Genomic DNA, 14,927 nt, shown 5'->3' on the forward strand with positions numbered 1-14,927 from the left:
CCCCTCCCCCTCTGCCCAGCCTCCCCCCTCCCTCCCCGCTCCCTGGACAGAACTTGGTGGACGGGGAGGTGATCGAGGTGTTGGCCACCACCACCACCACCACCACCACAACCCACAGCGCCGCCCCCACCCTGCCTCAGAGGGAGAACGGGATGGAGGTGGGGTTCGACTCCATGCTGCCCGACACCTTGCCGGACACGGCGGAGGATCCTCAGGTGTGTGTGTGTGTGCGCGCGCGCGCGTGCGTGTGTGTGTCTGTGTGCGCGCGTGTGTGTTTTGTGTGCTTGTGCGTGTTTGTGGGAGAGTGGGGGGGGGGGGAGAGAGAAAGGAGGAGTAGTGGTGGTGGTAGTGTGCGCGTGTCCGTGTCTGTGTGTATGCGTGCGTGCGTGTGTGTGTATGTGTGTGCATGTGCGCGCTTGGAGAGGAATGTAGAGTTGTGGTGGTGGTGTGTATGTTCTGGGGGTTGTTTGTGTGGAGGTTTTTGTGTTTATGCTGGGAAAGGGGGAAGGATGTGTGTGTGTGTGTGTGTGTGTGTGTGTGTGTGTGTGTGTGTGTGTGTGAGTGTTTGTATTTCTGTGTGTGTGTGTGTGTGTGTTTGTATTTCTCTGTGTGTGTGTGTGTGCGCGCACGCGCGTGCGTGCGTGCGTATGAGGAGGCGGGGGGGGGACAGGTGGGACAGTAGTAGTGGTGTTTATATTTTGGGGGGTTGTCTTTGTGGATGTTTTTGTTTATGTGGGGAAGCGGGAAGGAGGTACTTGTATTTGTATTTCTTTTTATCATAACAGATTTCTCTGTGTGAAATTCGGGGAGAACGCGTCGCTACACTACAGCGCCACCCTTTTTTTTTTGTATTTTTTCCTGCGTGCAGTTTTATTTGTTTTTCGTATCGAAGTGGATTTTTCTACAGAATTTTGCCAGGAATAACCCTTTTGTTGCCGTGGGTTCTTTTACGTGCGCTAAGTGCATGCTGCACTAGTGTTAGTGTTCAGACCACCACTCAAGGTGGAGGGGGAGAAAATATCGGCGGCTGAGCCGTGATTGGAACCAGCGCGCTCAGATTCTCTCGTTTCCTAGGCGGACGCGTTACCTCTAGGCCATCACTCCAGGTATATAGATATATAGATATCCTACGCCCTTCCGTACACACACACACACACACACACACACACACATATATATATATATGTATATATGTGTGTGTGTGTGCGTGCGCGCGCGCGCGTGTATGTCTGTGTGTATGTCTGTATTTTTGCGCGCGCTCGTGTATTATGTCTGTTTTCTTGAGTGCAGAGTTTGACGTCTGTTGAGCTTTAGCGTTTGTGCTTTAGTGTATGGAAAGTTTCTTGATTTATATAATTCATACCTACTTAACTACGATCCCTGGCTGTGTACAGAAGTCCCTCGCCAGTCTGAGGGCTCAGTTTTTCGGGCTGAACACGGCCAGCAAGACCAACGGGCAGGGTCTGCTGAATGAGGACGATCTGGGAGCACAGTCCGGGGACTCGGATGTGTCCTCTGATGAGCGTGGCATGGAAGGCACCTTCTCTCCAGGTGTGTGTGTGTGTGTGTGTGTGTGTGTGTGTGTGTGTGTGTGCCACTTTCTCTCCATGTGTGTGTGTGTGTGTGTGTGTGTGTGTGTGTGTGTGTGCGCCACTTTCTCTCCATGTGTGTGTGTGTGTGTGCGCGCGTGCGCCACCTTTTCTCCAGGTGTGTGTGTTGTGTTTGTGTGTTTTTGTGTGTTGTGTGTGCCACTTTCTCTCCATGTGTGTGTGTGTGTGTGTGTGTGTGTGTGTGTGCGCGCGCGCGCGCTACCTTCTCTCCAGGTTTGTGTGTTGTGTTGGTGTGTTTTTGTGTGTTGTGTTGTGTGTGTGTTTGTGTGTATATGTTGTGTTTGTGTGATGTGTGTGTGCTTGTTTGTCACCTCTCCAGGTGTGTGTGTGTGTGTGTGTGTGTGTGTGTGTTGTATTTTTCTCTGTGTGTGTGTGTGTTGTGTGCGTGTGTGTATGTGTGCTTGTGTGTATGCATATGTGTGTGCGCACGCGCGATCATTCACGAATATATAAAAATTTGATGTGGTTGTTTTCCTTGTTTCATTGATTTACTGATCGATCGATTGATTCACAAGCTGATGGACAGTGAGTGATATCGATGGATAAGCATTTAAGTGGATCGACTGAGCGACTGACCATCTAAGTGACTGACTGACTGACTGCTTGACCGCCTCTCCTCCCACACAGGCCCTTGTTTTGCTTGCTTGGTCCTTTAGCGAGTGCACGAGTCAGCATCGCGGTATCGCGGTGCCCCGACTGTTCCCCACTGAGCAAAGGTTCCCCACGTGCACCAGCCTTCTCCATTCTGGACGGTCATCTGTGAGTGACTGCGTCCCAGCTCTGTCCACTCTTCCATGTTGTCAGACCTTTTTTTGCCTTTTGTCTGCCTCTTCTTCCCATGCATGGTTGCGTGACGTTCCCCTGAACATGGCTTGTTGCAGGGGACAGCGGTGTGGTGCTGTCCAGCCTCCCTACCTCCCCTGACGACAGCGACGGTCGTATCCAGCTGCTGTCCTACACCACCGCCACCACCCGTGTCCCCTCCTCTGACCTCACCACCACCACCACCCTTACCGTTACCTCATCATCGTTAGCATCGTCGTCGTCGTCATCCTCCCAGCGACCGCAGAGTCTGCCCATGGGAGAGTTTTCCACTGCCTCTTCTGTGGATACGTGAGTGTTTTGGTTGTTTGTGGATTGTGCGTTTCTTTTGGGAGGGTGTGTATTGTTATCGTTATTGTGTGTGTGTGTGTGTGTGTGTGTGTGTGGAGGGGGGGAAAGCTTTTCATTATCTCAGGGGCTGTTCCCAAAACCCTCTCCAAACATACACACACACATACACACGTACGCACACCTCTCTCCCTCCTCACCCTGATTAACCCTTTCCCACCTGTTAACACAGGTTGTCCCCGACCTCCGCAGCACACCTGATGTCGGCCCAGGACATGGCGGCCATGTCCCCAAGAAGCCGCGAGATCTTCGAGAAGGCTCGCCACTTCGCCGACATGGTCCAGAAGCCAGCTTTCGTGGTGAAGCGGGACAAGGGGGAGGAGGTGGAGGAGGACTTTTCACAGCAGACTTTGCAGGACCTGGAGATGGAGAGGAGGGCGGTGATTTCCCAGTCCACGATGAGGAGGAAGGGAGTGCTGTCCCCTCCTCCTGCTTCCGCTTCTGTCTCCGGGCCTGAAGAGGAGGAGGTGGTGGTGGTGAAGGACGAGGTGGTCTTCACGGTCAGTGAGAGGGCTGGGGAGACTGACAGTGTGGCCTTCTTCGGTGAGTAGTGCAGCGCGTCTGTGTGTTCGTTCGTTTGTTCTTTTTGTTCCACGTGTTTCCACGATTGTGGTTTTGGAGGAGAATCCATCACCTTCTCCACCCTACACATGCTTTGAATCATCACTATTTTTTCCTTCCCTGTTCCTCTCTCATTTCGCATAAAAAAGAATATAAACAACAACAAAAATACTAACTACTCAACCATAAACAAAATAAAACAAACTAACTAGTTAACCAGTTAAATTACAACAAGGAGCCAGTGGGGGTCCTAATTAAACTCTGGGGTCTGTTGTGTGTGTGGGGGGGGGTAGGAGGGTAAGGGGTGGGGTCCATGTGTGTATCTGTTGCGGGGTGTGGTGCGTGTTTGTATCGGAGAGTGTTTGTGAGACTGCGACTGCGAGAGAATGTGTAAGGGAGGTTGGGGGTGTGGCTGGGGGTGGGGGGGGGGCATTGTGTGTGTGTGTGTGTATGTGTGTGAGCTCGCATGTGTATATTTATGTGTCTACGTGCATTTTATTACCTGCTTGAGAGAAGGAGATATGATTATTTGTTGAATCACTGAAGACCATGTCTTGAAACATGCCGAGAAGGGAAGTAATTAGTCTTTTTACCAAGCGCATGTGTTTCGCATCGTGATCACGATTATCCCCCTTCCTCTTTGGCTATTGAAATAGACTTCAGTGAAAGCTGTCGTGTCGATGAATAAGGCAAGTGTTGCTTACACATATCACACAATGTGAGAATCAAATAAGTCCAGCTGATGCATGTGTGTGTGTGTGTGTGTGTGTCTGTCTGTCTGTCTGTGTATGTGTATGTGTGCACGCGTGTGTGTGTGCGTTGTGACTGAGGGGTGAATACATCTGAGAGAATGAAATGAGAGCTTTGGGGCGAGACACAGATTTGTGACTGTCGTCTCTTTTTGTCACCTATTACAATGGAAGTTTTGACCCGTGCAACAGTTTAGGTTAGTGTGAGTGTTTCTTTTCCCCGGTTTTTGTAAAGCAGTTTCAGTTCAGTTTCAGTAGCTCAATAAGGCGTCACTGCGTTCGGCCGGACAAATTCATATACGCTACACCACATCTGCCAAGCAGATGCCTGACCAGCAGCGTAACCCAACGCGCTTAGTCAGGCCGTGAGAAAAAAAAGAAAATAAAAAAGAAAAAGAACAAAAAAATACACAAAAAAAGAACTACTACTACTGCTGATAACATGTATAAGGCGCAAAAACTTGATGAAGTCAACTATAAGCGTACAAAAAAAAAAAAAAAAAAAAAAAGCGCCTAGAGGCAGACCTGTTTGAAGATTGACGCAGGAAGATGGAATGTCCCAGTACATACAAGAGTCTTATCTTGTGTTCATGGACGTCAGTGTAGGCTTGCAACGAACGAATGATTAAACATGTTGTAAAAGTTAATCTCTCACAAGTTTGAAAAGCGCCATACGTTACACGCTAAACAGAGGAATTTTCATTGTGTAGGGCGAACAGCGTTATACAGAAATGAAAATAAAAGCTTAATTGTACCAGCATACATCACAAACAACTCTTTCGAGCTGTTATGCATCAGTTTCAGGTATTGGATAAGACATAAGACATATTATCAAGTGTAGTGAGCTTTTGAAGAACGAACAGTAAACGAAACGAAACTCTATCCAAGCATATCAGACACAGAAAGAGGGCGGATGGAAAACAGTTTTCTGTTGAAAGTTGCTGATAGTTTTAACAGGATCCCTGGTTTTAGAACAGGACACAAGCCAAGAATAACGAATCGCGCAAGCGCGCGCGCGCGTGTGTGTGTGTGTGTCCAGAAACACTTGATCTTTTTCTCAACCACCCACTGTTACTTTGGTTCGTCGTTTTAAAACCTCACGACAGTTACCTAAAGGGGAAAGGGTGTCCGTGATTACAACGGAACTAACAGGGCGTTAAGTGAGAGATAAAATAGCTCTCTGCCTGTGGTCAAAGGCATGCGGTAAATGGGGACAGAACGCAGACAGCGCGTGTATGGGTAGGGGAGGGATAAAAAAAAAAGTTTAAATAAAAACTTCAGTTGTGGAGAAGTTTGTCTGTTTCTTCCTATTTGCTTAGTTCTTACACTCTGTGTGTGTGTGTGTGTGTGTGTGTGTGTGTGTGATTGTGTGTGTGTCTGTGTGTGTGTGTGTGTGTGTGTGTGTGTTTGTGATGTGTGTGTGTGTGTGTGTGTCTGTGTGTGAGTGTGTGTGTGTCTGTGTGTGTGTGTCTGTGTGTGAGTGTGTGTGTGTCTGTGTGTGTGTGTCTGTGTGTGTGTGTGTGTCTGTGTGTGTGTGTCTGTGTGTGTGTGTGTGTCTGTGTGTGAGTGTGTGTGTGTCTGTGTGTGTGTGTCTGTGTGTGTGTGTGTGTCTGTGTGTGTGTGTCTGTGTGTGTGTGTGAGTGTGTGTGTGTCTGTGTGTGTGTGTCTGTGTGTTTGTGATGTGTATGGTGTAACAACTTAGAGCTGGTTTCACGTGCAGCATACGGCTTTTTCTCGGTCTTCTTTATCTTTGATTTGCATTGTCCTGAAAATCCGGCAGGGATTCAAAGGCAAACCTTGGAGGATTAGTTTTCATTTTGTTTACATACGGAGATTTAAAGTACCACTCACTGCCCAGATGTGTTTACTTTTCGTGGTGCTGTCGTATAATGCCTTCTGTCTTTTGTAAAATCACACCACGGATTGTGCAGTTAAAAGGTTTTGGTTTAAAAAAAATATATATATTTACTTTGGTAGAATGAGGAAATAACACCGATTTCCCAATCTACAACAGGTGTTCTTGATGCAGCTGATAAAATTGAAAAGTGGACTCTTTCTAGTCCCATTTTGAAGAAGACAGGGCTGGTCGATTTTATGTCTTGCGATGTCTCGGATTGTTATAAGGCCTTTGACACAGTACTCTTGCGAAAGTTCTCCCGCTGTTCAGCAGTATAGCATTACAGACAAGCACCTTTCCTGTTTTATTGTTATTTGTATTTCTTTTTATCACAACAGATTTCTGTGTGAAATTCGGGCTGCTCTCCCCAGGGAGAGCGCGTCGCTACACTACTACAGCGCCACCCATTTCTGTATTTTTTGGCTGCGTGCAGTTTTATTTGTTTTTCCTATCGAAGTGGATTTTCTATAGAATTTTGCCAGGAACAACCCTTTTGTTGCCGTGAGTTCTTTTACGTGCGCTAAGTGCATGCTGCACACGGGATCTCGGTTTATCATCTCATCCGAATGACTAGCGTCCAGACCACCACTGAAGGTCTAATGGAGGGGTAGAAAATATCGGCGGCTGAGCCATGATTGGAACCAGCGCGCTCAGATTCTCTCGCTTCTTAGACGGACGCGTTACCTGTAGGCCATCACTCCACTTGGTGCTTCTTCACTCAGAATACTGTGTGTGTGGTGCTGAAAGGGGCCCAGTGTGATTCAGTCCTAGTTGTGTCCGGCATTCCCCAAGGAACGTCTTCGTCTTCGTCTTCGTCGTCTTCTTCTTCGTCTTCTTCTTCTTCTTCGTCTTCTTCTTCGCCTTCGTCTCTTCTTCTTCTTCTTTCGTGGGCTGCGACTCCCACGTTCACTCGTATGTGCACGAGTGGGCTTTTACGTGTATGACCGTTTTTACCCCGCCATGTAGGCAGCCATACTCCGTTTTCGGGGCGTCTCCAAGGGACAGTATACCCAGACCACTTCTTTTCTTGTTGATGGCGGCCTGACTTACCATGATGTCTACAGTGGCCAAGATCATTCACCTATGTAGGAATGATGATCTCTGGAAGAATGGTGGGGAGAGGGAGTGAGGGGGTGGGGGAGGATGGAGGGTGAGGGCGCATCCATTGTCAAAGACCAGTCTGTAGGTACCCTGTACTGTGAGTTCCAGTTTATCTTTTTGTACTGAAACCCACTTACCGGGCTCAGTGTACATGCGACGGAATATGCCGTTGCTTTCCGCAAAAACATGTAACTTGATTTGACGGAAAGGTAATCAGTGTTAAGTAACTATATGTCACTGTTGTCGATAAAGATTATCTTGTTTACGATAGAGCCCAGCATCTGTGTGGTGGAATACAATTATCAAGCTGGTTATCAATTTGCCGTTCCGATGGGCTGTTTACTGTTATGTGTCAAAATTTAGGCTTTGTGTGTGTGTGTGTGTGTGTGTGTGTGTGTGTGTGTGTGTGTGTGTTTTCCTGAACGTACCAGTGTCCTGCACATACATGCGTGTATAAAAGAATGTAAATGTATGTTAGTGTGTTTGTTACTGTGTTAGTGTGTGTGCGTATCTCTGTGTGTGTGTGTGTGTGTGTGTGTCTTTCCTTTACGTACCAGTGTCCTGCACATACACGCACCTTTTCCTCCTGTAATGTGCCGTACATCCCTGTCTCCCCCCCCCCCCACACACACATATCCCACCCACCCCCCGCCAGCCCCCCACCCGCCCCCCCCGTCTTCCCTCCCCCTCCCCCAACGTCCGTCTCCCGTCCCCCCTCCCTACGCTACCTGCTGACGGAAGCTATCAGCGGGGGTCACAGCAAGGTCCACATCACCCCATGTTTCTGTGTTTAGATGATCATCGCTTCATGCTGATAGAAAATCCAGCTACCTGGGGAACGGGTGACAGAATAGGACATGTACCACCTATAAAGATCACGGAAGGCCTGTTTGTCGGCCTCTGTGACGGAACGGGAAGTTGGTCGTTCGTCTTGACTGTATTTCAGGGACGATTTCACCAGTGAGGTGGTGTGCGTTGAGTTCGAATCCCGCACATTGCATGTTACATCTTAACCTCCTATGTTCGGACAGTGTATGTGTGTGTGGGTCTTGTACCTACTGTGCGGAACGTCTTGAGAGCCTACAGCCGTGCATGAATTGTAGATGTGAAGTCACGATTGAAAAAAGGAGTGGTGGATTGCAGTGATTTTAAGAAATGTTGGACAGGTTTGAAAAAACCCCACAAAACACACACACACACACACACACACACACACACACACACACACACACACACACACACACACACACACACACACACACACACACACACACACACACACACCAACAATAACAACAAAACTATCAACAACAAAAATCGGGAATACGGTCCACACGTCTATACTTTAGGCATTCGTTCAGACTAAGTCACGCCCGTAACTGTCCGTGCCGTATCAGTGTTCGACATCGTTAGTACGATGTGCAGCAGTAAACAGGCAAACCATCCGTGGTATTAGTACAGCGTGTGACAGATAACAGTTTGTGATAAGTATAGGGACACCAGTCGCTGACTTCACCATAATCTCCATGCTGTCAACAAAGCATAAACCATTGAACGCCACTTCAATCTCACCAACGCTAGCACTCGTCTGAAGAGAACATTAAAAAGTTGGTTATCACAACCGGTGATAAATAAAGTGACAACGCCATGCCTGTATTAGTAACACAAGCAGGGACTGCCATCATCTGTCTTTTCTAAACGACTCTGTAAACTGATAGCAGCAGCAGTGATTAATATCAATATTTCGGTCACATATGTTGACAAGATCTCATCGATGATGGGCAGTACGAAATCTGTGGTGGACCTTGTTCATTCAGTGCCATCCACCACCACACGATATCGAAGAGTGTTTAAGGCCTATATCTGTAGTCGACAGCAGAAGTATCAGTGATAAATATTGAAAACATACACCATTATCATAAGCAGTAACACGGAGTTGACCAGAGCATAGTTTAAATGTGATAACAAAACAAGGTGGGTAACAGATAAGACATCACGAACATCAACTTCAGCCAGTTATAACTCGCGTGTATTCATAATCATTATTATCACAAAAAGACTGATCACATGTTTGTTGTGGACAAAACAAAGTATATCATTGAAAATGAAGATACGGGTTTAAACACACACACACACACACACACACACACACACACACACACACACACACACACACACACATATATATATATATATGTGTGTGTGTGTGTGTCCTCAACACTCACCACCTCTACAAACCTAGCCACACTCCAACTTTAGATAAATAAACAAAGATGGACCCAACCCTACCACCAAGTCACTGACAAACAAAAACGCCAACATTAATGATTCTGAGGCAAGAGGAACGGACGAAAACAATCATGATACCAGCAGGCTGGGAAGTTAACACATCGCTGTTTGGACCAGAATATTGTGACAGCCATAATTTTATTCAAACATCATCAGTTGCTGCCAGAGTGACACTGTGTTGAAATGGACATCCTCTAGTTCTTCGTGTTTCTCAGTGTCTTTGAGAATGTGGGCCATGAAGCGACTCGGACAGCTGGGTGGATGTGGGGTGTTTGAACGATGGAGGACAATCTACGAGTCAGGTAAGCTGTCTTCTGTCACGTGGTGTGGACCTCTCCCAGACAGAAAGAACGGTGGTCATGTTCCATTCCGTGTGCGTGTGCTCGCGCGCTTACCCGCGCAGGAAAACATTCATGCATGAAAGCGCATCTAAACACACACACACACACACACACACACACGTTCGCGCAAACACATACACACAGTCCTCTGTCTCCCCCACTCCCACCCTCTCTCTTTGTCTCTCCATTTCTGTATCTCTACCTAGATCCCTCTCCCTCTCCAGTCTGCTTGTGTGTGTGTGTGTGTGTGTGTGTGTGTGTGTGTGTGTGTGTTCCTTGATCACGCATGCTCCGTGTACGATCTTCTGTCTTTCTTTTTCTGTGTTCCTTCGTGTACTTTTGGTATTCTGTAGTAGTTGTGTACTTGCAAAGACAGATATGAAAAATAGGTCATACCTAAAATCTCAATCTCTCAGAAGTTTATATACATATTCTGAGTTCTTTCTGTCTCTATGTCTTCCAACACGAAATCGATATACCCACTAGTTGGGTGTTTTTTTTTTTTTTTTTTGTTTGTTTTTTTCCCCCCAGAATGTTATTCACACAAACACCCAAGCTTCCCGTGTACACTGCAATAGTCTGGACCTTTGCCAGCCACCCGCTGCCCTCCCCTCCCCCTCCCTACCCTACACCTCTCATCAAACCAATCTGAACGTGATCGATGTCTCCCACGTCTCTTCTGCAGCACACCTTCCATCAACGTCGTCATTGAGAGAGAGAGAGAGAGAGAGGGTAACACACACAGACACACACACAGTAAGAGTCACACACACACACACACACAAACACCAACACTAGCACACTTAACACACACACACACACACACACACACACACACACACACACACACAAACACAAACACTGACAAACACTCACATACACATACACACACAGAAAGAGCCACACACACACACACACTAACACTAACACTACCACTCACACACACATACACACACAGAGAAACACACACACACACACACACACACACACACACACACACACAGGCAGAGAAAGACACACACACACACACACACACACACACACACACACACACACACACACACACAGAGGCAGAGAAAAACAGGGTCATGTTGACATCAAAAGTCCACACGACCCTTCGCCATTTAGGCGAGAAACTGGCCGTACTTTCGATATTCCTTGTCACCTGGAAACTTTTCGTTTCCTTGCCTTATAGTCTACAGAATCTTCACAATGATGAAGGCGGTAGTCAAGGGAAAGAAGAAGAACCGGCCTACTTGTCGTTGTCTTTGTCATGTCATGTTGGACAGGTGTTACTGCTGAGATCGACAGGTGACTGTTTTGTTAGACACTGAAGGGAAGATTTGCCAAGGGGGCAAAGGGGCGGATTGCTACCTGTACTGGTGGTTTTGATGTTCTGTCACGATACTTGAAAACAGACACACACACACACACACACACACACACACACACACACACACATAAACACACACACGCGCGCGTGCCTTATGTATATGTGTGTGTGTAAACATGTGCGCATGGTGGAGGAGGTTGGATGTGTTACTAGAATACCACCACCACCACACACATGCTTGTGCACATGACAGCAGTATAACCACACATATATACACATACATACATACGCGCGCACAGTCACACATACGCGCGCGCGCACTCGCGCGAGTAACATACACCTTCAGTTGCAACCATAGCAATGTGAAGCTTGTAACCGGAGATCCGTTTATGTTTGTGTGTGCGCGTCAAGCATGTACCTTACGCTTCTTGTCATGATATACCCCAACATCAGTCAGGTCTGACAGATACAGACACCTGCAGTGTAAGGAAAATTGAGCTACCCTCCAAAGACATGAAGTGGCTGACACTCGTTTGTGTTTCTGTCAGCCTTTTTGACTTCTGTCTGTCTGTCTCTCTCTGGAGAGAGGCGTGCGTGCGTGCGCTCCGATGTGATCGAATCACTCACTGCAAACCGCCTGAACAGATAGCGATTGACACCCAATGCAAGGGTAGCTACCCCCACGCAGCAGTAAGCAATGCGGGATGGAGTGTGGCCTGCTTGGTTCGTGTCCATCCATGATAACGCGGTGATCACGTGCACATGGGGGCGGCCGTCCAACGCGGCGACAGGTGCTGCTGATGAAGAGATGGGGTGTGACTGTGCATAAAGAAATCGCTTGTTCGGGGATGGGAGCGGGATGTTACCACCTTGCACACCGTGTTAGCCCCTTTATGCTCTTGTCCTGCCACTTCGCCTTAGCAGTCTCTCGTTTCAACCCCAAACCCTTACCACTCGACCCGCTTTTTTTTGCTTCTTTTTTTCGTAATAAATACTGGCCATGTTACTGTGTTAAGCGCACCTCTTATCCTGCACCCTTCTCCTTATCAGTCCCCCTGCACTACAACCCAACCCATCGCACCCACACTCCCCAAACCCCCGCCTTTTTAACTTTGTTTCTTATTTTTGATGAACAGTGGCCATTGTGGTTGTTGACTTTGTATGTGTTCACGTGACCGGTGACGACGTCAGTGGGTTGTGTCGCCATGAATTTGGACCCCAGCCATACAGGTGCAGTGTGTGCTGTGAGGACAGCCGTCACTCGCCACGACCGCATGATGTTCAAGATTGGTGACGTGCGCAAGGGAGAGAGAGAGAGAGGGGTGGGGTTTGGGGCTGCAGAGACTTGACTGAGGAAGATAATTGCGAAAATTAAAAAAAAGAAAAAAAAAAGTAAAAGAAAAAAATATCCCATTCCCATCCTTTCCTCTCCTCAACAAATATCCTGACTACGGGTTTAAAAAAAAAAGTCTTGGCAAGTTTGTTCTCAAGAATGTCCGAATGTTGTCGAGGTCTCTCTGTCTGTTAGCTTCTCTCTCTCTCTCTCTCTCTCTCTCTCTCTCTCTCTCTCTCTCTCTCTCTCTCACACACACACACACACACACACACACACATACAAAACAAGATATCTGTGTGTTTTTCAGTGAGAGAGAAAGAGGGAGGGAGAGGCGGGTGGTTGGGTGTGGTGCGAGCACGCGCAATTTGAAAAAAGAAATTCTGGGCGTGTAATTCCGTCATTTCACGTTTTACGGAGTTGTGGTCATTGACATGTTTGCAAGGTTGTTAGAATGACGTTTTGTTGGTTATTTTGTCGCCCTCCAGTAAAGGGGGTTGAACAGATCGATGTTCGCAAGGCGGATGAAGAGAGGAGGGGGGTGGGGGGCTGGGGGTGGGGGGGGGGGGGGAAGAGAGAAGCAATTTATAAGGGCGGTGGTGCATGGTTATGGTATAAACCAATGACATTTTCCACTCGGAAGAAAACTTGAGGTGGAGAAAAACTCCAGAAAAGAGAGAAGAGAAAAAGAAGAGAGAGAGAGAGAGAGAGAAGACAAGAAAAAAGGAGAGACGTGAAGAAAAACGAACGTTGACGAGGGGTTGTCAACAACAAGAACAAGCGCCGAGAAGGCTAGAGTAAAAAACAGAAAAGAAGGGAAGGATGAACAAATCGCCAGCAAAGCAAATGTTGAGTCCGAGTCAAGATGCAATAGAGTGCAGGGCGTTCAAAGGGGCCACAGGTCTGTGTCAACGCCAAGCCAGCTATGAAGGTCCACTCCTGGATCTCATCAAACTTGGTGGTGGTGTACCAGGGCAAACAAAGCCTTTGTACATATGTGCGAACGTACGTAAACACACACACACACACACACACACTCCTTTACATCAAGACACCTGTCAACCTTCCTCCCCCATTGTGTGTGTGGGATGGGGTGGGGGGTGGGGGTGTGCATGCGTGAATATATGCGTGTGTTTGCGTGTGTGTTTGTGCGTGTCACGCGTGTGAACGTGTGTGTGTAGTTTGTGGGCGTGCGTGCGTGCGTTTGTGCATGCCATTCTCGTGGTGGTCTAATTCTTGTGGTTACGTCATGACGCTGTTACCTTGGCGTTCGAGAAGATTATGTGGATGTCATTGCGCCCTTATTGTGCCATTCTTTGAGTTATGCTGCTGTGTTGTTCCCTTAACTACGTCATTGTCAACAGTATTACCGCTCCTTCATGTGTTACGTTTTTGTACTGGTGCTGTCATTCCCTTTTTTGTTTCCCCGCATCGTTTGGATGTTGACAGATGAGGGTTCTATTGAACCTGGTTTGGATGTTGACAGATGAGGGTTCTGTTGAACCTGGTTTGGATGATGACAGATGAAGGTTCTATTGAACCTGGTTTGGATGATGACAGATGAGGGTTCTGTTGAGCCTGGTTTGGATGATGACAGATTTGGATGATGACAGATGAGGGTTCTATTGAACCTGGTTTGGATGATGACAGATGAGGGTTCTATTGAACCTGGTTTGGATGATGACAGATGAGGGTTCTATTGAACCTGGTTTGGATGATGACAGATGAAGGTTCTGTTGAACCTGGTTTGGATGATGACAGATGAGGGTTCTATTGAACCTGGAATGGTTGATAACAGATGAGGGTTCTATTGAACCTGGTTTGGATGATGACAGATGAGGGTTGTATTGAACCCGATTTGGATGATGACAGATGAGGGTTGTATTGAACCTGATTTGGATGATGACAGATGAAGGTTCTATTGAACCTGGTTTGGATGATGACAGATGAGGGTTCAATTGAACATGATGTGGATGATGATATATGAGGGTTCTATTGAACCTTCTGTAAGACCGCGTGTAGGCACTTGCTGTATGTGTGCCAACAAGGCATTAAAACCTGTTTTGTGTATTATTGATTTATATGTGTGTGTGTGACTGACCATGCATTTTGACCATGAGTACATCGATACATCTTGAAATAGGAGGGGCTGTATTTCAGCTCCTGCATTTCATCTTGATTGTGATTGGACATAAACCACTTTGACGTGCAGAGGACCAGTTTATAGTGTGTGTGTCTGTCACCACTTGGACCCTCCTGCAGTGTGAAGTTTTCTGTGTGACAAAAAAAAGGAAATAATGTCCTGCACACCTCGCCAAAAAAGTGTTCGAACATAGTGTCAGAGGATGGTTTAGTTGTTGTTTTCTTCCATGAGTTTTAGACTTTTGTGTGCTTATCAGCATACATAAGGACCACGGAGACAGGCAGGTTCTTTCTGTGTGGATTTACACAGCGTGCGATATTTTAATCACCGAATGCCGAGCCTATCTTGAAACGAACCCAATCCTTGCTTTGCGGAACCTACTTTATTGTGCAGTCAGGTA

The 14,927-nt window shown here is 47.2% G+C and overlaps 1 protein-coding gene across 5 annotated transcripts in view; it reads left to right on the forward strand.

The window, feature by feature from the left end:
- LOC143295010 (uncharacterized) overlaps window positions 1-14,927 on the forward strand; it is a 191,913-nt gene that overhangs the window by 137,673 nt on the left and 39,313 nt on the right. For all 5 annotated transcript variants that reach the window (XM_076606544.1, XM_076606543.1, XM_076606545.1 and 2 more), the window contains 4 exons: window positions 1-215; window positions 1,395-1,551; window positions 2,492-2,723; window positions 2,953-3,323. The exon at window positions 1-215 is cut by the window's left edge. In XM_076606544.1, coding sequence (XP_076462659.1) covers window positions 1-215; window positions 1,395-1,551; window positions 2,492-2,723; window positions 2,953-3,323 — 975 coding nt within the window. The remainder of the gene's footprint in view (window positions 216-1,394; window positions 1,552-2,491; window positions 2,724-2,952; window positions 3,324-14,927) is intronic.

Source organism: Babylonia areolata, chromosome 20 (assembly GCF_041734735.1).
Source record: "Babylonia areolata isolate BAREFJ2019XMU chromosome 20, ASM4173473v1, whole genome shotgun sequence".
Classification (NCBI taxonomy): domain Eukaryota; kingdom Metazoa; phylum Mollusca; class Gastropoda; order Neogastropoda; family Buccinidae; genus Babylonia; species Babylonia areolata.